This window comes from Mastigoproctus giganteus, chromosome 4 (assembly GCF_048544385.1).
Source record: "Mastigoproctus giganteus isolate SK-2022 chromosome 4, ASM4854438v1, whole genome shotgun sequence".
Taxonomy (NCBI): Eukaryota; Metazoa; Arthropoda; class Arachnida; order Uropygi; family Thelyphonidae; genus Mastigoproctus; species Mastigoproctus giganteus.
In genome coordinates this window covers 78,530,388-78,555,621 of record NC_143578.1, presented here as the reverse complement: position 1 = coordinate 78,555,621, position 25,234 = coordinate 78,530,388, and the positions used below count along the sequence as shown (strand labels likewise).

General features: G+C 34.9%; 2 protein-coding genes across 3 annotated transcripts in view; both read left to right on the top strand.

Moving 5' to 3' along the window:
* The window catches only part of LOC150086858 (uncharacterized), a 195,536-nt gene extending 193,306 nt beyond the window's left edge, over positions 1 to 2,230 (top strand). The window contains exon 10 of the mRNA XM_090372301.1: positions 2,212 to 2,230. Within this exon, the coding sequence (XP_090228427.1) occupies positions 2,212 to 2,230 (19 nt within the window). The remainder of the gene's footprint in view (positions 1 to 2,211) is intronic.
* A 2,464-nt stretch (positions 2,231 to 4,694) lies between these two features.
* The window catches only part of LOC150086857 (GRAM domain-containing protein 4-like), a 216,734-nt gene continuing 196,194 nt past the window's right edge, over positions 4,695 to 25,234 (top strand). Inside the window, exons 1-2 of one of the 2 annotated variants that reach the window (XM_090371631.1) lie at positions 4,695 to 4,767; positions 23,736 to 23,781. The gene's annotated coding sequence lies outside the window, so the exon portion shown is untranslated. Of the gene's footprint in view, positions 4,768 to 23,683; positions 23,782 to 25,234 lie in introns of those variants that run through there. The other variant, XM_090371632.1, reaches the window with a different exon arrangement.

Here is a 25,234-nt window from a genome sequence, read left to right as displayed (position 1 = left end):
TAAAACAATAAAAATAATTTGCAGTTTTCTGTATATTGGACTTTTTTGTTTGTACAATCTGATATAAAAGGGTAGTAAACTCTATCTTATTGCATTTACAATAATACCGATAGCTGGAATTCTGTGTGTTTTTATGTTATTGTGGGGAAATGTTTCCCTCTCACTGAAATCTTCAATCATATGAAAAACAATAAATTTTCAGAATCTGCTCTTCATTCCTATATCTAAACTTCGTAAGCTTTTTACTCCGTATTCCACTTGCAGATGTCGTGTTAGTTCCAATTTGTGCATCCCGTGTGTTTTGTTATTGATTGATGCGTATATTTTTTACTGTGTTTTAAATTTTACTATCCCCAAAAAAATGTCACAGAACAGAAACAGTGAATTTGAGTGTAAAAGATAAGTTATGAATTATAGAAACATACAACAATTAAGTCACAACTTTACTGATCATGTTGAAAAGCCTGAAGACATAGGCGAACAGGAGTTTAATGATTGGGTGGACATAGATGATCTGCAAGTTACTACAGCTTTAACAGATGAAGAAATTTCCCAGTCTGTTATTGATAATTTTGCCAAGGAGGAGGAAATTGAAGATGAACCCGAATTTGAAAATGGCAAACTTGTGAAGCTATAGCAGTCCTGAGGAGAGCTTTGGAAGAAACTAGTGCATGTGAATATAGACTGTTATACAATATTGAAAAATCTATAAATAGACTTTGTAGTGATAATTTAAAGCAATTTAATAAAATAAGTGACTATTTTAAATTATAATCAGTATTAAACAGGGCTACTATGCTCAATATGTTCTATGTTGTTTTTCAATATTTGCAGAAGAATAAGAGAAATATAACTCAATATGATACGTAGAATACGTATGACAATCTCCAATTGTCATACGTATTCTACAATTAAAATGAATATAAAATTAACAAAAAATTATTACAGTAATAAAAATCAATTAAAAACAGTTTAAAAATCAGTTTAAAAATTTTTACATAAATTTTGAAAAACGATTTTCATTCCTGAAGCTGATGAGGCTTTTCAACCATATGTCTTGATCAGAGGAATAGGAATAACATGGGGTGTGAGAGCCGGAATCTTAAATAGTGAGATTATTTGTCTTGCACATGTGCATAAATGACCACAAATCAGAGATTAGATGTGGATGGTGAACATTAATAGAATTCTCATGTAATTTAATTTTGATGGTTTCTGCAATTAATAGCCTAGTATAATTATGTTGGACACTAAGTATTTTGTCTTTGTTGAATAAAAATGTATGGTTTTCGTTAACGGCATGAAAAGCCAATTCTGACACTGCTGAACGATAAACACGACTGAGGACGAGTGCTGCTTTACTCTGAATTTACCGTGCATCAAGTCGAACCCTGATGATGAGTTGCAATCACTGCAAGAAATGTTGTATACTACGTCATTTATTTGTGTTACGAAAGAGGAAAGGACTGAGCGATTGTTCAGTATAGCGTGTAATTTCCATATTGGTCTGGCCATAATTTTAAATTCAGTATCTTTAAAGAATCTGTTAAGCTGTTTGTGCCACTGTTCAATCAATGGGACAGAACTAGTATTTTTTTGATGTTCCTATTGTTGATTGGTGTAGTTTTTCGTATCCTCTCCGGCCGACCGGGCTAGCCGAGTGGGTAAAGTACCTGCCCGGCAACCCAAAGGTTGCGGGTTCGATTCCCGCCTCGGGCTTGGATCAAAGTACTGCAAAAACCTTGGGAGGTGCAATATGGCCACAGAAGCCGATGCGCCAACAACTACCAAATCAAAAAAAAAAAAAAAAAATCGTATCCTCTCCTTATCTTGTACCCTAATTTGGTTTATTGTAGCAAGGGGTAACCCCTGGTTAAGAATCGTCTGGTTAATATCTGTATTTCTGAGTCTAAAGCAGATTCCGTCATTGAATATTTATAGGCATTGATAAATTGATTAAAAATAATAGACCTTTTGAAGGTCTATTATTTTTGATAGCTGTTATATTGTAGAAGTATACCAGTGTTTGTTGGTTTACGATAGATGTTAAATTGGACTTGGGATACAAATAAAGTCCAATTTAACATCTACCATTTTCCTTGGTTTTGTTTGTTGGCCCTCGAAAAAAGATGTTAAAATCATAGAATTTGCAACATTAAGTACTTTTAGTATATTATTTTGGATATTATGTTTTTACCTTTATTTTTGCAGATATGAATTGACTTTATGACTGGTATTCCATGATTTCGATTTACGGTTGATTATACTACTTACTGGTCACCAGCCACATTAATAATCTAATCTCCTACATTTATTTATCTATTTATAGTTGTTGGGTGCATTCTACTCTACATAGTAGTAACCCAGGTCTATAGTCTTTCAAATATTCCTCTTATAATCACTCCAGTGTCTATTACTATTATACTATATATGTGTATTAAAGAGGCCTCAAATTTAAATATGGCTGGGGGCCTCTTTCATCCTTAATCTGGCCCTGCACCAGTATACAGATATTTTGTAGATAGTATGAATCACAGCTGTAATGCTCAATACATTCTATGTTGATATTAATATTTGTAAAATAATAAGAGGAGTTTTCCGTATGATACTCTCCAGAGAGAGTATCATACGGAAGTGTTATACGTATTATATTGAGGTAAACTCCTTATTATTTTACAGATATTTTGTGTAGCACCTACAAATTTATAAATGCTCCCATGTTAACAGTAACCAAGAAAACTAGTGATACAGTAACAATTAAAATGAAATTTGAAAATTATTTTTTTAATTTAAATTTTAAAAATAAAATTAATTAATTCTAACTAGAATAGGGATATACAAGAAACCTATATGCTGGTTAATCAACAATCTGTGCTAGTAATACACAGATATGACAGTGAAGTTTGCTGCTGCCTCTGATACTAAAAGAAAGACATAACAGGATTGGTATGCAAACCATATTTAGAAACTCGGGTGTGACTTTATATGAATGACTTAAGCCCAGTCTTCCAGAAGATGCTTCCTGATGGTAATAGAAAAGATGAACTTGAACAAGCATGATATTGTTTATATGGTTATTTTTATTGTTTCAAAACTTAATAATTAATTTTGATTGATTGTAACTTGGGGTAATTCACGGAGATGTTAGGTATAACCTCCCTATATCCAGATATTTTGTTTTTCTGTCCTCTTAATCCCAATGGATCAAGAAAAATGTGCATCCTGTACTTACATGGTGTAGATTATCACCTTATCTATAAATTGGTGGATATTTATTGGTGGCTTGATATATTTTGGGGTCAGGTTGGAGCTCCTTGATCTTAGATTCTGAGTGTGTTTGATCATTAATGTTTCCCCGGGCATGAAGAGTTCATTTAAGTTAGTTTTTATATTAATTTGAATTTTGGAGAGGGTTAGCATTGAAGCATTCTACAGTCAATACAGAGGTAATTCCTCTTATTCTATTGTTAATTGTCATATCAGAGATATAACTATACCACATTGAGGAACAGAACGATGGGACTAGATATGCTGGGAACCCAGATAATGTCTGAGGAATCAGCTAGTGGGGATAAGAGCAGTTAGATCGTTGATATTGTGTTGTTATAGTACTCTCTAACCACTGGATGGTAAACAAATAACATAACTGTCTAAATTTAGAATTGTGTAGGAGATGCTGTTATTGAATAACCTGAGAAAATTAATTTTGATTAAAAAAAAATAGTTTTGGTTATACCAAAGCCTGGACTTACAGAATTATAATGTAAACTGCATTTTCAAACAAATCTAATCTCAAAACTAAGGAATAAAAGAAAACTTAAATAGATAACACTAATAACTTAAGGTATAGAAATAGTCAGACTTTAAATTACCAAATTATGGGCCAATAAACACCAGTGACATAAAATATAAGATAATAAAGCTAAAAATAATGATACTCTGAGTTAGTTAATTGGATTAAGATAACTTCCTGAATTTGCTTCTGAAGTTATAGATCTGAGAAATTGCTGCACTATATCTTTTCAGTTGATAACTGTATTCTATGAAAGACTTTGAGTATTAAAGGCCTAGGTCATTGGTGTTTCTGATTCCAAGAGTTCCTGTATTTGGATATGGTTTCAGTTGGCTTGTGATTTTATCTTTGAATAGATTAAAGAACTGTTGGGTGAACACTACTTCTTAAGTTCTGTTGATGGAAGTACCTTGTAGCATATGATGAAGTCATTCTTTGAATGTGTACTTGCAGTAAGCAATTCTGAAGAAACTGACCAAGATAGACTCTGAAAACTATTCTACAGAATGGAATCACCAACCCAGAAGAAATCATTGTGCAGCATGTTCTCAGCCACAGCTATAACTTCAGAAGCATACCCAGAAAGGGTTTTGCAAATTATTTAACTAGCTCTTGGTATACCTTTAATTTTAGCTGTTATTTTACTTTGTTAAAGTCTGACTTTCATAGGTTGATATCTTCAGTATTAGTAGTGTGTGTTTTTTATTCCTATTCTTTGAGATTAATTTGCTTGAAACTTTATTATAATTCTATATTCTCAAATAAAAATTGTATATTTTTTATTGCAACTAATTTTCTCAGGTTATTCAGCATAGTGTCTCCTGTGCAGTTCTAAACTTAAATAGTTAACATCGTCCTTACTCTCTGCTTGTACCTCCTCCATTGGCTAGTTCCTGGTCAGTTTTAAGTGAGTTTTCAGAGTATCTAGTCCTTTTCCTCTCATTTTTGTTCTTCAGTGTAATAGTCTTCTCCTGGTAAGTACATGCATTTTGTTCCAACTTTGATATATTTATTAATTTTACTATGTTTCATGGCTTGTAATCTACATTATAGATCATTAACAGATATTGGTATTATGTTTCCATAAAATTCATCTTAGCAAGTTTTATCTCATTAAAATTCTGGTCTTTTAATCTTTCTTAACCTTAAGTAATACTATTTTGTGCATGGTGTGTCGCATCTGTCAAACAATCTGAAAAGTAATAAATGAGCATGGGGTTCAGCATATCATAAGCAGAGTTATTTAAACTACTCAGTATGATTTTAGTAGGCAATTTTGATGTTGTAAGGCACCATCAATATGGAAACTTTCAGGGAGACTGTGAATGTTGTGTGTTGTGTTCACACCATATGACAACTGCTATATAATATTCCCTTTTGTTGTGCCAGCCTCCATAGTGACTTACAACAGACATGCTGCCAGACAGTGATGAGGAAATTAAAACTGTATCCATAAAGTGTGCATATAATGCAGCAACTTTCTATACCAGACTGTGATAAACAAAGCCATTACTGTGGGTAAAGAACCTGAGACATTAGACTGGAGTTTCTTTCTTGGTGAGGGCTAGTTTCATCTGACTGGGTATGTAAACTCTCAGGTTTATTGTGACATGTTGAAAATTGCCATACTGATGAGTACAGTTGAGAGTTTACACAGTACTCATCTGTGGTATATTGAAAATCACCATACAGCACATTAAACTGCCTTACATCTTGTGAAGATTGGAGTGTGTGGTGTATAGTGACCTGCTTTCTTTAATGAAGATGAACTCCTCAATCCTGTTGAGTTCATCTTTGTTGAAGAAACCATAACTTCTGGGTGGTACATTGATATAGTTCATGAATTTCTAGGATTATCCCTGAAGAGGAGATTGTTAAAGCATAGTTTTGGCAAGATAGTATAAAAGGTCTTACTGTATGTGCATCTATGGCTGAGCTATCCTTCTTTTAGAAAGATCGTATAATTTCAGAAAGAAATATGGCCATCATTCGCCAGATTTGTCACCATTAAACCACTTTTTTTGTGGGACCGTGTCAAAGACCGTGCCAACAACAATAATCCATGCTTTCTGGAAGAATTGAAAAGCAATATTTCCAACGTCATGCCCAATATATTGTATGCAGTATTTTTGAACAATCTCTATCTTGTTGAGTTATGTTGTTATGAAGATGATCATTTTTCAATATTTTTTGTGACAAATTAATGTCAGAATAAAGATTGTTACTTGTAAATTTCATGTCTGTCTAGCTGTTTTAGTTTATTCACATTTTTGTGGGTTCTTGATTAAAAAAAAAAACCACTCTGTATATTATTTTATATATATCTCTGCACAACTTGTCAGTTGAGTAATTATAATTTTTGAAGTAATGGCTATTTCGATGCTTTCATTTTAAATTATGATTCTTTAATTTTCAATTATAAATTTCACTTTAGTACATTCACTGCTTCCTCAATGCAAATATGCAGATTCAGATTTTAAACAACTTGGAGAGAAAATCATCCTACTTTTAAAACTTTTTCTTCCAATTTGACAGAAGAAAAACCAGATATTTTTTTGTCAGGCAACCTTCACCAGGGGCTGATTAATTAAGTCACAGTGAGAAGAAACCCCAAAAATGTTTCTACACTTTTCAATCCAGATTGACTCAGTGTCCAAATAAGTGACAGCTATACCTTGAAACACTCAGCACATTGTCATTTTATGCCATTGGCCATTATTGAACACTGGTGGCCAGTGTACTGTGGGTCTTATGTGGAAGGGGTTAGTGAATTAAAGTTCTGTTTATACTCTGGAATGACCACACAGGTCATAGTAGTTTGACACACACACACACACACTAGTCTCATAAACTGAAACCATAATTAGCTCAAATGTGATTTTTCTCCTGAAGTTTGAGATGCCTGGATGGTGGGGAAATGGGCCTGTGGTGATGGTGACTACATTTTAGTTGATGGCTTGAGGTGGCTGTTCAATTGCTAGTTCAATTGCTAGGAAAAGTCAAGTTTCTTCCTCAAACCACAGCAGTGGTTTGAGGAAGATGCTGATTGAAAATTATAAAAAAAATATGGCCAAATGTTTGTACTGATATTGAAGCATACACTGGGGTACTCCATCACCTACAGTCAAGAATGAAGAGGCTAGTAATGAGTTGATGTGTAATTGGCTCTTGATTTGAGATCATAATGCAATTCAGTATTTCATGCTGAGTCAACTCATTTGGTAGGACCAACTCTGGTGTTGGTGTGAGGTTTTGCTATAATCCAGTAATGAAATTGAGTCACAATTCTGGATTCCTATAAACACTGATTGTTTATAGGGAATTTTTCTTATAATGAGAGTCTATTGACATATACTCAGGAAACCTTAGTGCCTGCACAACTGCTAATTACAGTTAATGATTGTATTTTTTTTAAAAATTATTAGTTGTAAATTTCTCTGACCAATGTCATGACAGAGTATAAACAGAACATTTGAAGCAGTTGAAATGAACTTGTGCTGATACAAGTGATGTGATTACTGTTTCAGTGGAACTGTTTCTTCAGCAGGAAACTCATTTTAACTCAAATTCCACCAGAGTCTGGTGTGTGGGGTGACAAGTTAGCAGGTATGCAACAACTTATTCATAGCCTCTTATTTTCAAATGACCTTAAGTGCTATGTGGTGATTCACTCAATCAGCGACTGCATTAAACATGTTAATATTTTACTTCATTGTTGCAGTAGGTGAAGCGTCAACACTAGGCATGTCTCTGATTACTATGAAGTAATTTGTTTTGCTTTCTTACACAGTTGTGAATCAGTCAATGTTCTTTAGGTGAATGCTGCCATGCACCAGCCATTCTTTTCAAGTGCACAATCCTCTTATCAGCTAAACACCACAAATGAAATGTATACAATAAATGTAAATGGACCCAAGTGCCAAGCAACTCAGTGATCAAGTGATTTATAAAGTGCATTCTGTTTAACAGATATACAGGCAGTCCCTGCTTTGAGTTCCTGGGTTTAAGAGTGTTTTTTTTTTTTTTTTTTTCAAGTATCACATATCAACAAAATCGAAAATATGAACATTAATTGCAATAAATAAATGCTAAACATTCATAAATACAGAATTTCAAACCATGTGCGTAGCTATACAATATAGTACTACTGTGTATAGTATTGTATATAATACAGTACCACTACTACAGCAGAGATCTTACAAAATGAAACAAAGCGGTTGTTAATATTGTTAACTAATTGCAGCTTGAGGTTTCTACAACTGATGTCACTGATTTGCTTCAATCACACAATGGAGAGCTTACAAATGAAGACCTCCTTGAAATGACAAAATGTGAAGAAGCTGAGGAAAAAGATTTAATAGCTGAAATTTCTGTTTGTTCCTTCACTCTCAAGGGGCTTGACGAAAGTTTTCAATGCATAGAAAAAGCATTTGAGATTTTTGAGTCACAAGATTCAAATTTTTAGTGCACTAGAAAAGTTGCCACAGATTTAAAAAAAATACTCATGCATGCTATCATGAAATTTATATAGAAAAGAAGAGACTGTCTTGGAAACAACTCTTGAAGCATTTCTGAAAAAGACGACAACTCCATGTGCTTCCAGCGAGTGCCAAGCCAGCAATGAGTGATGAACCATTGAGTGTGTGCATTTAGTGAGGATGAGGAAGAATAAACGTTCTTGAACATTTGTATGACATAAATAATTTCTTTATTATTATAATTTTCTTGATTTTAAAGGCTATTTTCATTTCTTTGGACAAATAAATCATTGTTTAAGCATAAACTACTGTTTTGTTGACCTTTATTTAATATTACTATGGGCAAATTTCATTGTTGAGAACATAACCCTTTTTTAACATTGTCTACAGGAAATAAATTCTCACTTTACTTGTTTTTGCTTTACAAGCACGTACAAGGAAAGAATTAACTTGTAAAGTCAGGAAGTATCTATATTAGTTTTTTTTTGTTTAATATCCAGATCTTCCTTTTTTGTTATAATCAGCAGCTTCTAGTTCTACAAGCAGTATGCTAGAGCCCAAAAGGAAAAGTTGCCTTTTTGTTCTCTTTCCTTTTCTTTACTAAAAACTAACCCAAATAACCTTTCCCAGCTGCTTGGGTCCTGGGTGCCAAGCGAATCTTGAGGCCATACAATCTTCTGTGCTATTTGTACTGTGATTAATAGAATGATTTTCTAGAGCAACTGAATTTTTCCTTGTTTTATTTTGTTTCATAAGTCTTTCTGTTAATTAGCTCTACTTTTTAAAAGTATAAAAAGAGACCCAGGAAAAGGAAAGTACCTTTTTCTTTACTCTTATTAGTTTACTAATCGTACTAACTTCTACGCTTGGCCACAAGCGGCACTGCTCCTGCCTCCCTGTGGCGGGGCCTGTAAGAGGCCAGGCGAAAAGTAGCCAGCATAGATAAAGAAAATTATTCAGTATTAGAGCTGAAATACCATAGATTAGTATAACTGTGATCAATGTAATGCGTATCATAAGTACTTAAAACAAGATAATCGACAAAAGGACTATCCAACTTTCCTTATGATTCATTCCTCAGTAGTCAACCAGTGAGCAAACTCTCCATTTATGATACAAAGATTTCTAGAAAATGCTGCTGGATTTCTTAAAATGATCAAAAGATTACAATCAGGGGATTTACTTGTCGAAACAGCATAGTCCAAACACTCAGAATTGTTGTTAAAGGTTACGTTTGGGGAATTCCCGTTAAAATCTCTCCCCACGCAATTCTAAATAGTTCCAAAGATGTTATCTCTGAGTGGATTCTGTTAAATGTAGCGGAAGAGGAGTTTGTGAAAGAATTGCAAGATCAAGAGGTCATTCAAGCTAAGAGAATTCTGACTCATATAGATGGCAGTCTAATTCCAACATGCAGCATAATACTCACTTTTAGTACTCCAGACTTGCCAAATACTGTTAAAGCTAGTTATCTAAATTGTTGTATCTGCCCCTATATTCCAAATCCAGTATGCTGTTATAAGTGCCAGAAATTCAGACACTCTCAGACAATTTGCCGAGAAAACAATGTATGCCCAAAATATGGTTCCCAAGAACATGTTCAAACAGATTGTACTGCAACACCTCCAGTTTGCCCAAATTGCAAGGGGAATCATCCTGCATATTTGAAAAATTGTGATTTATGGAAGCTTGGAAAAAAAAATACAGAAATATAAAGTCTAACGTAAAGTTGACTTATCAAGAAGCCAGATGAAAAATAGTGAAAGATATTCCAGAACATACATATGTTAATGTTATAAAGAAATATTGTTTGGTTGCGACTCAAACCAACAACTCAATTCCACCTGACAAATTGCTTGCTGAATGGGCTAGAGCTCTGCTTTCAGTTCCTCAGCTGTTTCTGAAACAAAACAAAGATCAGACATGTGATACTCCTCCATACCTTCCATACCCTGTACTAGTGGCATCAAGTCCCAAAGTGAGACCAGGGTAGCAAAAACTGAATCCTCTGCTATGAACCAAATTAATACTGCAGTAATGGACATAGATGAAACAGCACAAGAAGACCCTATATTAGAAATTTATGTTGAAGAAGATATGGACCCTGAACGTCCTACCTTTCCAAAAAAAGATCGTCATAAGGCTACTGCCTCTAAAAAGTAACCAGATCACTAAGGGCACCTCTGTAGCCAGGTGGGCAGGAGCAGCAGTGCGTAACACATGCTTCTTGATTAGACTGGGGTTTGAGCCCGTGACCACCAAATACGGAGGATGCGGAAAGGTCGGAATGACCACTGCATATCCCCGGGAGCAATATGGCCTTAGTTGCTAATGCTCTTAAAAACCAAATAACAACAACCTACCACTTAGACTAAATAATGCAGTGCATTTTACAGTGGAATTGTCAGGACTATGTACAAATACAGATGAGCTCTATGACCTAATACGAGATCTTAATCCTGCACGCATTTGTTTTCAGGAAACTAACTCCACAAATGACACCTTCAATAAAAAAAAATATACTTTGTACAGACATGCCAGGAATGCAGCAACTGTATCGCATGGAGATGTAGCAGTTTTAGTATTGTTAGTATTCCATCTAGGCAAATCCCCTTGCAAACTAATTTAGAAGTTGTTGCTGTAAGAATAGAACTTGGAATAATTTTATCGCTTGTTTCTATTTATCTTCCACCAAATCAAACATTTATACTCAAGGACTTTGATGAGCTCCTTGCCCAGATACCACCTCCTATTTGTTTGATGGTTGGGCTCTAATGGATACCACCCTTTGTGGGGAAGTCTACATATGGAGAAACATTATGGAGAAGCTAATAGAAACATTACTGGACACATACAATCTAACTCTGCTGAACACAGGTGCACATACTCATGTGCATTTTCCCACAGGAAATACCTCTGCCATAGATCTATCTATCTGCTCCCCAGCTCTGTACCCGCTATTACAGTAACCTACAGTAAACCCCTGCTATTCGCGGTCGCTGATTTAACATAAAATGAAACCTAAAAAAATGTGAATTTTAAAGCGCCGTGAACATTTTCTGCCATAAAAAAACACGGACGTTGCTAAAATTATCTTTCCCGGTCAAAACAGCGCTCAGTGGGTGGGGGGGGAGAGGGGTGACAAAATCGCGAGCATGGATGTTTCTCGCTAATCCTTGTTCGGTATGTGTTATGCGCTTGCCATGGAAAGTTTCGTCGTTTGTTTTTAATTTATATGCTTTTAAAATTGAATAAATTTATCAATTTATAAATTGATATGCTTACAAAATTGATAAATCTACCATTTTGCAGTGTAAAACAGACTTTTTTCTAGTGTGTTAATGGAAGAAAGTGACTTTATTTGGACAAGTTCTTTCTAACCCGTACAAAAATATGCCTACGAATAACAAAGGAAATGTGAATGTGAAATTATCAAAGAAGGTGATGACATTGGCGAATAAAATTGAGCTATTAGACAAAATTTCTAATGGTGAAAGTGTCTCCTCAGTGGCAAAACATTATAAAATCAACGAGTCAATGGTACGATCGATCAAGATATCGGAAGAAACAATCGCCATAATGTCCATGAAAACGTGCTAATTGCTTCAAAAATTTGCTCTGTAACTCGATGTTAAATTAGAAAAAATGGAAAAGCTTTAAATCTGTGGATAGAAGACTGAACTCAAAATAAAATTCTGTTAAGTTCACTCATTCGTGAAAAGGCAAAACTCCTTTATCAACATTTTAGCGAAACTGGTGATAGCACTGGCAGGATAAGTTTTTTAGCTAGCAAAGGTGCTGGTGTGAAAGATTTGTTTGAAATTTCTAATAAATATTACATTTAATATTAAAGTGTTTCTTATTTTCATTTCGATGCCGTATGCTTGCATTTCACTATTTATTGTCTATGTACATAGCCATATTATGAAGGTACATATAATACATACATAGACAAAATTTTAGACTAGTTTTTCTTATATATTTCATACTTTGGAACGGAACCCCTTTATTACTGTGGGAGTCATAACTCAGTATTCGCGTTTTCGGTATTCGTGGCATTTCTCAGGAACATAACCCCCGCGAATAGCGGGGGTTTACTGTATATGAATGAAAGCAGAATAAAAGAAATTCACAAAGTCATATATTTCTTCAAAGGGAGTGATACTGTTGAATTGGCAAGTGAACGTCATTGAGTAGGTGGTACCTGTACTAACAATTCACTATATGGCCAGCGCAGCGAAGTTTGCGGTGTATGTATCAGCAAGAGCTGCAGTCTAGTAATTTTTACAATTGTAAAAACAATGTTGAAGAGAAAGTGTTTAAGTATTAATGATAAAGCAAAGATTGTTATGATATTGACCAGGTCTTTAAGAAAAAAGACGTCGCGGAGAAATATAGCATATCTGCAAGCAGTTTATCTACGATTTTAAAAAAATCGAGAATCAATTTTAAATGCAATTGAAGGAGGAGCAGACAAGAAGCAAATTAAGTTGTGTATATACGAAGATGTTGATAAAGCTGTTCTAAAATGGGTGCAAATGATATGTGAGAAGAATATCCCAATATCGGGCCTAATAATTAAGCAACAAGCTCTGAAATTTGCACAGTCCCTTGGACATACAGAATTTAATGCGAGCACTGGGTGGCTAGATAAATTTAAGAAGCGCCACAGAATTGTGGAAAAGGTTATTTGTGGAGAAAGTGTTAATGTAAGCGAAGAAGATTGCAATAGTTGGATGAACAATAGCGTAAAAAAGATTTTGGAAGAATATGAGCGTAAGGATGTTTTTAATGCTGACGAAATGGGTTTATTCTTTAAATATTTACCGAATAGAACACTTGCTTTTAAGGATGATAAATGTTTTGGCGGAAAACAAAGCAAAGAAAGAATCACTGTGCTAGTTGGAGCAAATATGATAGGAAGTGAAAAATTAAGACTTTTAGTCATCGGAATATCAAAAAACCCAAGATGTTTTAGAGGCACAAAATCTTTGGAAGTTGACTACACTTTTTAATAAAAAAGCATGGATGACAAGAAGTGATATTTTTGAAGAATGGATATTAAAACTAGACAAGCGTATAACAAAATAAAAAGGGAAAATCGTGTTGGTAACTGACAACTGTCCAGCACATTCTGCCAGTATTTCTGCCAAACTTAAAAGTGCAAAGTTGTTTTTACCACCAAACATAATGTTAAAACTCCAGCCAATGGACCAAGGCATTATTAAAAATTTTAAATTTCATTACCGAAAGAGAATAATAATGAAGATTGTCAATGCATTATCAGAAAATAGAAACTTGGAGGTTACAATTAACCTTAGAGATTGCATCTCTAAACTGGCAAAAATTTGGACAAACGATGTCACTGAATATACTATTCAAAATTGTTTTTCGAAAGCAGGATTTGCATTGAATACAGAAGTCGAACAACGACTGGATGAACAAGATGAACTGCCCCTTTCATAACTGAAAAACTTTTGGACAGTATTAGAATCGTCCGGAAACATCGAAAATGAAATAACACTGGATAGTTATGTTTATGTAGATCACAGCAGAACATCCAAATGAAGATGAAATACTGCTGAATAGTGTTAAACGCGACCATGATCACGAAGAAATTAACGATGATGCATCAGAACAACCCTTAGAAAAGCGAACTCGCGAAGAATTGATTAACTGTTCGTATGGGTCTACAGTTTTGTGAAAATATTCCTGATAACGTTTTTAATGCTCTGAACAAATGTGAGGTTTTCTTTGAGAATCAGACAATTTTTTAATTGTACTGTTCAAACGAAAATTACAGATTTTTTTAATTTGTGATACTTACCGGCGAAAGTTGTGTAAACATAATTTAAATATGTTTTTGAAATAAAATACATTAAAAATAAATGTAGATTCGTTTTCATTTTCTAATTAGATAACAATTTCTAATAAAAAAGATATTCTCTGCATAATGAAATTTCTTTATAACGAATTTTTTCGCTGGATTTATCGAATTCGTTGTAGGGAAGTTCGACTGTATTATTCGACTGTGTTATAGGTGTGTGTGTATATATATATATATATATAATGTAAAAGTTAGGCAAAAGTAATAAAAATAAATAAATATAAATATGAAGCTATCATTTATATTATTATATTATATTAATTTATATTATTATATTATTTTACGTTTCGCTCTACATTTTTGCCATACTACTGGCTGATGTTTTTTATTTTATTTTAAATATCAGATTTATTTTAATCATCAGATATATATATATACCAATGGCTCAAAAACAAGAATAACAATAGATGCAGCAGCAGTTTCTATCCTTTCTAGTTCTGTGTCTCTTCTGAAGGAATTCAGTGTCTATACTGCTGAACTGTTTGCAATTAAGATAGCTCTAGATCACGTGACTGATCTATCGTATAAGCAATGATCTATTCTGACTCTTTGAGTGCAATAACAGCATTAAAAAAAGGCGCCTCCGTAGCCAGGTGGGAAGGAGCAGCAGTGTGTAGCACACGCTTCTTGATTAGACCGGGGTTCGAGCCCGTCACCACCAAATACGGAAAGGTCAGGGAATGACCATCGCATATCCCGGAGCAATATGGCCTTAGTTGCTAATGCTCCTAAACAACAAACAAACAAACAAACAGCATTAAAAAAATTCATCCAAGCCAATTCACCCTGTCTTGAAGCAAATCAGATTGCAGATAAATGTATTATCTGCTGCTAACCAATTAATCACTTTCTGTTTGATACCAGATCATGTAGGCATCAAAGGAAATGAATATGCAGATCAAGCCGCTAAACATCCAATCACTGCAATCTCTCTTAACTACCAAGTGCCATATACAGACTACAAATCAGTCATAAAAAAATGTGTGAAGAGCTCGGGGCGGCAATAAGTTGCTTCAATTTAAACGGCAACCTAAGTTGTGGTCATTGAGCATGCGATCAAATAGGCAAGAGGAGGTGATCCTGGCTGGGACACACATTGGGCACATGCATCTAACTCATTTATCTATGTGGGGAATCTGGGGGAAGATCTGTCTATTTGTACATTTTGTCAGTCTATACTTACAGTGAAGCATATTCTAATAAATTGCAACCATTATAATAATTATCGAAACAATTTTAACATCTGAAAGAACCTTTAACATTACCTCATCTGATTGGAGATGATGCAAATCTAGCCGATTTCTTTGTTTTCTTGAAACAAACAGGATTATTTACAGATTTTAAATGGTAATTGCACTATGGAATAGAATCAGGCATAATTTGGCCTTAGCAGCCCTTGTGTCATTAAACAACATACCAACCAATCAATTAACCAGCTGCTTGGTCACTGGTTGACATCATTCCTGCTGCCACATGGCAGGGCCAGAAATCTGAGCTGTAAAGCCAACTCCCAGCTAAAGGAATAAACATGGATACAAGTGAATATACATCACTGGAGCTAAAGAGCTCCCGGTTTCGGTACAGCCACGAAACTGACCATGACTCTTTTTCCAAAAAAGACTTAAAACTGACTTGAACAAACAAAAGCCACCAGCATTCCTGATAATACTCTTTGTTAATTTAGCCAGTGGGAAAAATTTCTCTTTTTGTCATACAGAGATGTCAAGAGCAGTGGTCCGTAGAGTAATTTGAATATATTTGCAATTTTCGTGTTTATTAAAATATTTCATTATATTCTGATTCTACTTTTTTGCAATTTTCTCCTTATTACGTTGCATGTTTATAAAGGGCCCAGTGCAATATCCGGTATTAGCGATACTTTTATCATAAAAAAATATAGAAAGCTATTTCTATTTCTTATCAATTGGCGAAAAAGAGAAAAAAAACTACTTTGACATCTATCCTTGTCTACGCTCGGGGCAAGATCTGTGCCGCGATAAACAACGCTGCTCAGCACTGTCAGTAGTGCTTCTGCTGTCAACAGTCAATTTGCTTGGTGAATAATGATTCTAGTCAGATTGTTTCGTTTTGTTGGGCTTATTCAAGAAGCCAGTTTTCTTCAACGCTATACTGGTGTTTATTCAATACGATATTCAATAGAATATTCAATACGATATTCTTCTTAGGTAAGCGACCAGTGATATTTTTATTTTAACTGTGCACAGTGCGATATTTAATGGCATCAAAGAGCTTGAGTTTGATAATTATCTTATTTCTTGTTGGGTTTTTTTATTCGAATAAAATAACCCCAATGAGTGAGAAAAAGCAAGCAAGCATTTTGCGCTTGCTTGCTTTTTCTGCGCTGGTCATAAAACTTCATATCTGCCTGCACAACCACCCCCAGGTCCCTTTCATTCTCTACCACTGTCAGTGTAGTACCACAGAGTTGATACGTTGCACTGGGGTTGCTGTTTCCCATATGTAGTACTTTACATTTGTCAATGTTAAACTTCATTTGCGACCTCTCAGCCCATCTGCTCAACCTTTCCAGATCCTGTTGCAGCAGCATAGTGTCAGTAGTGTCCTTGACAACCCTGCCAACCTTCGTATCTTCTGCAAACTTGGACATTAAGCTTGATATACCATCATCAATATCATTTATAAATACAGAGAACAATAAAGGACCCAATACTGAACCCTGAGGGACTCCACTAATAACATTAGTCCACGATGAGCAGTGTCCATTGATTACCACTCTCTGTCTTCTCCCCCTCAACCACCCCTTTATCCATAGCAGCAATTTGCCTCCAATGCCACACTGCTCCAATTTGTGCAGCAGTCTTCCATGTGTAACAGTATCAAAAGCCTTTCTAAGATCCAAGTATATAATATCAAAGTTATTCCCTGCATCCAGTTCTTTTGTGACTGCATCATAGTATCCAATCAAATTGGTCAGGCAAGACTTCCCCTTAACAAAACCATGCTGTGTCCAAGCTATAACTGAAGTCTTGTCCAGATGATCCTGCAGTGCTTCTTTAACCAGTGCTTCCCTTAATTTTCCTGGAACAGAAGTTAAACTCACAGGTCTGTAATTACTTGTGTCAGCCTTTGATCCTCCTTTGTGAATTGGGGTCACATTTGCACATCTCCAGTCTGTGGGTACCTCTCCTGAGTCCAAGGAAGCTCTCCTAATTATGGTTAAGGGTTTGCTTACTTCCTTTGCTACCTCCTTTAATATAACTGGATAGAACCCATCCACCCCAGGTGCCTTTCTTGTGTTTATCTTCAACAAATTCTCCTCCACTTTACTCTCAGTTTTTACAAGATTCTCTAGCTTACTGCCAGAGTTGAATACACCTCTGGCATCCCCTCGCTGAATAACTCCTCATGTGTGAATGTCGATGCAAAATATTCATTTAGTTTGTTAGCTACCTGAGCAGGATCATCAACAGTTGACCCATCGATATCAAGTGGACCAATCTGATTCATCCCCTTCCTTCTAGAGTTTACATAAGTAAAGAACTCTTTGCTGTTTTTCTTCGCATCCCTTGCCAAGGATCTCTCGTAATCTGCCTTCGGCTGCCTAACCTCCTTTGTAACTTGGTTACAGATCAACTTGTATCTATCATAGGCTTCTGTGTCACGTGTTAATTTGTATGTATCCCATGCATTTTTCTTCTATGCCATATGCCTCATTAGTTCATCTGACATCCATTTAGGCCTAAACCTTGAACAATATTTCTTAGTTGCTATGTAAAGCCTAGTAGCTTGCAAGATAAGTTCTTTGAATGCTTCCCATTTTGAATTTGCTGTTGGTAACATCATCAGTTGGTCCCACTGTATAGAATTTAAATACTATCTCAGACCATCATAGTCGCCTTTACGAAAGCAATACCCCTTCCCTTTACCCCTAATGGTAGTTACCTCTTTGAGCAACTCCCACTTCAGAACACTGTGATCACTGCCACCTAGTGGTTCATTTATCTGCAGATTCTTAATGCATGAAGAATCACTACTGATAATCAAATCAAGGGTATTACTCCCTCTAGTTGCCTCCCGAACATGCTGATGTAGAAAACGATCATCCAATAAACCCACAAAAGCCTTGCTAGTGTGTGAGTGACCAGCCCCCAAATTCCAGTCAATATCTGGGAAATTAAAATCCCCCATTATAAGACTCTCTGATTTACTGGCCCACTCTATTTCTCTGTACAGTTTCTTATTATACTCATCAGAGTCATTAGGCCTATAGCACACTCCTACTCTCAATTTTGATCTCCCAATGCTTATGTCACACCAAACTGACTCGACACTGCACTGTCCAGTGATGTCGACTGGCTTCACTTCCTTGGATTTTATGTGTTTCTTAACTAATACATAACCCCTCCTCCCTTCCTATCCTATCTATCCTTTCTGTAGACATTGTACTTCCCAAATTCCAGTTCTGCATCCCTTATATCTGTGTGACACCACGTCTCTGAAATCCCAACAATATCTGCCTTTGATGTTTTGAGCAATAACTCAAATTCATCAAATTTATTTACTAAACTCCTAGCATTGGTGTACACGCAAGTATACCTGCACCTGTTTCTATTCTTAGACATCCTAACACACAACCCATGTGTTTACTTGTACCCCCCATGATTCCCAGCAGTCTCTGTAATATCCTGCATCTTATTTTCCAGGCTGCTGCTCATTCCAATAGAAGCAGTGCAAGAATCACTTTCTCCTCTGCCAGTGGCTACTGTTAATCTATTAGTCCTTGTATCCCCCCAATCTAGCAGTTTTCCGACCCACCTAACACTGCCTCGATAGCATCAGCAAATATTCTTTTCATCTGATGCAGTCGATAACTTGATAATGAATTTCAAAACAGCATTAAAACATTTCCCACACTCTGTGAAATTTTATTCCATGCTAATTTAATTGCAGTGCAGTGACTTGTTATGTAGTTCTGAGATCAGCATTTTAAAAAATTATCAAGTTTATTGCTTGTAATATTTGTGTTATGTGCATTTATCTGCAGTGTATTCATCACTCAGTATAGTGTTAGACATTGTCCATAATGGACAGTTTACTCGAACATTGTATCATAATTAATGCAACAGTTACATTTTCGAAGAGTTAATAATGGCAGATAAGAATGAAAAAGCAACGTCTGGACATGGTATGAAGACTACAAAGGTAAAGGTAAGAAAAAGACTGAATTTGAAAATTAAATTAGACATTTTGAAGTGAATTGATTCCGGTCAAAGACAAGTGGATGTGTACAATAATTTAGAACTGGCAGGTTTAACTGTAAGAACAATTATAAAAAATAAAGAATTAATTTTAGCAGTGGAAAAGCCAGCTGTTCCACTGCAAGCAACTAAATTGGCAAGGGCTAGGCTGGCTATTATGATTGAAATGGAGTTTATCGAAGATAATATCCAATAAATTTTAATTCCATTAAGTTATATATTATTAAAGGAAAAGTGATTAGCCTATATGATGATCTGAAGGAAGCTCACCTCAAAAAAACATGTGGAACCATTTGATGCTAGTAAAGACTGGTTCAAAAGATTTAAAATCCAGGGAGAAGCTAACTTGTCTTTATCAAGTACTTTCAAAAAATCACTATCAACTTTCAAAAAATAACTTGTTAAAATTGTTGAAAGGGGGTGTTCTTCTCAGCAAGTTTTTAACATAGATGAAACTGGACTTTTTTGGAAATGAATGCCTAAAGAAGTTTCATATTGAAAGAAGGAAAAAAACATGCCAGGCTTCAAAGTGGAGAAGGATCGGTTGACTTTATTGTTGAGTGGTAACACTGCAGGGGATTTTAAATTTTAAAAAAAATTTAATTTAAATTAAAAACCTTTAATTTACCAGGAAGAGGGCCAGAGATATGAAACTGGAGAGCCCAGGGCCATCAGATTAATAAATTAATCTTAATTTGCCAATTATGATTTTAATTGGCATTTTAAGTTTAATTTTTATATGCAATGTAGTTACTTACTACATAATTATATACCTATGTAATGCAGAATATTTTATATGTACAAATTTTTGAATATTAAATATTTTGACCAGTGTTTGTGTCTTTTCACTACCTTTTATTATTGAATAGGAAATATCCTATGGCATGGACTGCAACTCACAAATATGTGTGTTACCTTATGAGAATATGGCACTTGCTTAGCGCTCTGTTTTTCTGGAACGAATTATCAGTGTTAAGCAGGGGTCACCTGTACCATAAAATAATTTTATCTAAAGAAACTTATGTAATAAGAGGTAAAGGCAAGAGTTTCAGTTTCAAGAGAGCAGACTATAAGGAAATGAGATATTTCTTGTGTTGATTAACTGGGGAGACAATAGTATGAGGTAAAACATACTATGAGAAATGTTGAAGGGATTTATCCTTTAAGCCACAAACCTATTCATACAAATGGTTCTATAAATGTGAGATGCCAAAATGGATAACGATGAGGTCAAATGTTTAATTATACAAAAGAAATAAGCATGAGGCAGCTCAGACAACCATGGGATTCTGATTTATGTGTAACAAGATAAGTCATTAAATAGTTGAGAATATGTAACAAAGTCACTGATGAGGTAAGATGGGTGAAACTGATTATGAGAAAGCACTAATAATGAGGATTGGGAATGCTGGTGTGTGCTGGTGAACACAGAAAAGGAAGAGGGAGTAAATCAAATAGGCCTCTTAAATGGTTGCAGTTGAAAGTTCAAAGAAAGCCCAGTAGAAATGGCAGGTGAGTTGAACAGATAATTCTCAATGATATTTAATGCTGAAAACAAGCTTGAATCTTTGGGGAATGATAAGGAATTAGGTTGCTTTAAAATAAGTAATATAATGATCTCAGATAAGTGTTTGTTAGGAAAACTACCTTCAGTTGATGATATCAATTCAATTACAATTAAATAGCTGCATATGAATGTATCTAAATGCTAGGAATGTTATTGAGATCATCTTTAAACCAGGAAGATCGTCTTCCACTGGCATTGCTAATTACAATTCTCCCCAATCAAAAAAGTTGATTCCAGTATTATAGTTACACAACTATAAGCCATTGAGTTTGACTTGCGGGTAAGGAAGATCATGGAGTCTGTGGTTAAGGATGTGATTTATGACCATCTTGACAATAATGGCATAGATCCTACCATGGGTTTGTTAAGGGGAGGTTGTGTCTGACCAATTTGGTAAATTATTATGATGTAGCCATTCAACTTTTTAATGAATACTGTGATGTAGTTAATAAAAAGTTGAATGCAGGTAACAATTGTGACATTATATATCTAGACCTTTAGTAAAGATATTGATACTATCCCTCAGGGAAGGCTGCTATATAAACTGCAAGAATTTGGAGTTACAGTCATTGCTAAGATCCTGTGCTGCATTGCAAGCTGGCTAAAAGATAGAAGACAGAATTTTCATAAATGAGCAGATTAGACAGTCTCCAGAGCAGAGTAGACCAATGTAGCAAGTGGCTTCCCTCAGAGTCTGATTTTGGGTCATATCCTATTTCTAATTTTCATAAATGATATTGATGAAGGTATCTGTGGCAGTTAGCAATTCATGCCAGGACATGATGCTTCAAAAAGCCTTGGATCAGTTGCATACATGTTTCAAAAAATGGTAACTAAAGTTTACTGCTGAGGTTTAATTTAAAGTTTAATTTGGAGAACAAATCTTGGACTCATATGCAAGCTATGGGGGAGGAGCCAAAAGTGATTCAAGATGCAAAAGATAGGTGTTACAATTCAATCCGATATGAAATTTTCCATGTGTAAACATGCATGTGTAAACAGCCAGCTGGGAAGGCACATTGTATCCTGACCATGATTTGTTAGGACCTTTGGCAGTAGGGATAAGGATGCCATTATCCTTCTTGACAAGACTATGGTTAGACTGCATTTGGAATATTGCAGTCAGGTCTGAAGACTGCACCTGGGGGGGGGGGAGACTAAACTTTTGGTGAGGGTTCAAAGAAGGGCAACTATGTTAGTGATGAATGCAAATTGATATATGTCTGAAGAGAATGGCTTAAGAATTGTGGGCAATTTTGCAGAGGTATTGTTTCTGAATAAATTCAAAACAGAATTAGATGGTCACCATATCAGAATGGGATTAGTGTGAATGTTCTGTTTTATTTTATTTATTAGTTTATATTTTTTTTTGGCTGATGCACAATATTTCATTTATGGGAAGTGTGTTGTTGAATATTGGAATAAGTTGCCTCGCAATTTTGCAGGGGCATTGACTCTGATTAAATTCAAAACAATTAGATGGTCACCATATGAGAATGGGAATAGTGTGAATGTTCTGTTTTATATTATTTATTATTTTATTTTTTTTGGCTGATGCAGAAAAAGTGCCTGAAATAACTGATACTTTAACCTGGCTGTGGTGACACCCAAAACTGTGACATAAATGGTAGTGAGTCACCTGACTGGTGCCAAACTTTATTTTTAATTCCTGGAAAATATTTTAGGCTTTTGTAATTCCGTTCAATCAATGCCAAACAATTTAATATTTTCTTAATAGACGCAGTACTTACTGTATGTAGCTTTTAAGCTTTAATTTAAAAAAAAAAAAAAAAAAAAATTAGCTGACAATTCCAAAAAAAAATGTTTTAGACATTAAAAAGAATCATCAGCATCTTCTATTCTCCAGTTTAAAAGACCTTTTAATTTTAAGTGCACGAAATTTCAAATACATATATACGTATATTTCTGCTTATGTATATAAATATTATTAAAAAAATTTTTTTTAAAAATGTGGTAGATATATTCAGTACTATTAGTTCTGTGTTCAGGTTTATTTCCAAATTTATTTCAAATTTAGCATGCTTCACAGTGTCAGAAATTTGAAACTACATATCTTGCTTCCCACACTGTAGCATCAATCTTGAGAAAATATCTATGTTCACATCTTTATTATATGAAAACAATAAATCTTTCAAAAACAAATAGGATAAAGCTGTTAGTGTTTATTATATGTATGTGTTTATTGGATAGTGGAAGAAGAAAAGCAAGTAACGTGAAGCTATTAAACAATTACAGCATTGGTGCTTGTCCAGTACCATATCACTTTTCAAACAGAATGTTAAACAATTGCAAAGATGGTGGCAGGTCATCTGACTGGTTCTTGCATGTAATTTTTGTACAAAAACCCTAAAGACATCACCTCAGAAACTATTGCAGTTAGTTTTTTACTGCATAGTTTCTGAATTAAGTTTTTCTAACTTCCTATAGTAGGAAGGTAGAAAATTTAGGATGGCAAAATTTTTTACTTTCCTGTATTTAGGAAGGTAGGAAAAAATTTTGGAATTTTAATCATTAATTAATGGTTAATGTCATTTTCAAGGGTCACCTGTCATAGTGACCCACCACCACTGGGTTAAGTTAAAAACTGTTGTGGGTGGGAGAGAATATCATAATTATTCAAATATTACTGTATATCAATGTTATAACAAAAAATATTTTGAATTTTTTAAAATTATAAACAAAAGATATTAGAAAGGCAGAAATTCAATAATTGTTTTTGTTTTTTTTTTTAATTTCTGCATGATTCTAGAGGTTGGTTTTTGGGAAATCAGACTTCAAAAAAACATGAGCATGATGTAAGTAAAAACAATTTTTTGTGTGGTTTTGCATAATTTTTTTTTTAAATATTTGAAACCATTGACTATATTTGCCATCATATTTTAATCTATGTGCACGTGATAGTAAATTTTCTCAGATGTGGCATTCATTTAAGCAGTATTGTGATTTTCACTACCATCCATTTTGAGAAAAAATTAGGGAAAAAATTTGTCTCTATATCCACCCAGGTGTAAAAATTCTTCCAGGAAGCAACATCTGTTGTTTCCTTTCATTCCATCAAGATGAATTAAATAAGATAAATAGTGTTATAAAAACTAACACTTTTCAGATCAGTAAAGGAAATTAAATTTGTGAGGTAAGTATACTCATTTCCTTTAAATTACTGTATTTTCCTGATTATAATACACACACATTTATTCCTGGAAAATGCCTAAAATTTCCTTATGTCTTATGATCCAAAGGCATATACACTGAGTGGCCACATTTATTAGGTATACCAACGTTTTTCATGCGGCGGAGTATCCTCTTCAGTAATAGCATTATATGTTAGTACCATGGGATATAAAGCAGTTTAACAGATACACATAAGGATGCTGTACTTGCACAGTTCAAAAAAAGAATGGATCAATGGGTTGGAGAATGGGTAAAGCAAAAGATTTAAGTGATTTTGATGGTTGTTGATGCCAAACGTGTCTGTTTGAGTATTTCTAAAACTGCAACCCTACAGGTGTTTTCATGTATAACTGTGTCTCAGGTGTTACCAAGTTGGTAACACCAGTAACCGAATAACCTCCAGTTAATGGTGACTGACAGGACTTGTGCAAGGTAATAAAGGCTACAGTCAATCAAATAACAACTGCTACAACATTGGTTACCAAAGATGAATTTTAGAACACACAACTGGTAAAACCTTGTTACAAATGGGATATCATAGCTGATGACTGAACTTGGTTCTACTGCTCTTAGCAAAAACAAGAAAGTACAGTTACAGTGGGCTGAGGAATGGCAATGCTTGGATAGTGGGGATTGGAAAAATGTGGCCTGGTCTGACAAGCTGAGACCACTTACTCTGTTATAATGCTGAGGAGAGATCAGAATATGGCAAAAACAGCATTAGTCAGTGGATCCATCCCACAAAGTATCAATGCTGGTGATAGCGGTGTAATAGTGCAAGGAGTTTTTGTGGGTGTACACTGAGCCCCCCCCCCTGAAGTGGCTACCAGTGGAGTAACATTTGGGTACCACAGGTTATCTGAATATTGTTTCCAACCAGGCACATCCCTTCATGGCTGAGCAGTGTATCCATCTGTGAATGGGTATTTTCAATGGGACATTGTGCCACATACCAAGACCAGAGTTGGGCATAACTCTCATGTTCTAGGAACATGAGAGTGAATTCAGCATACTCTGCAGTGTCCTGTCCAATCCAGCTGGACATCTGTGGGATGAGGTTATATAAGCAGTTTGGAG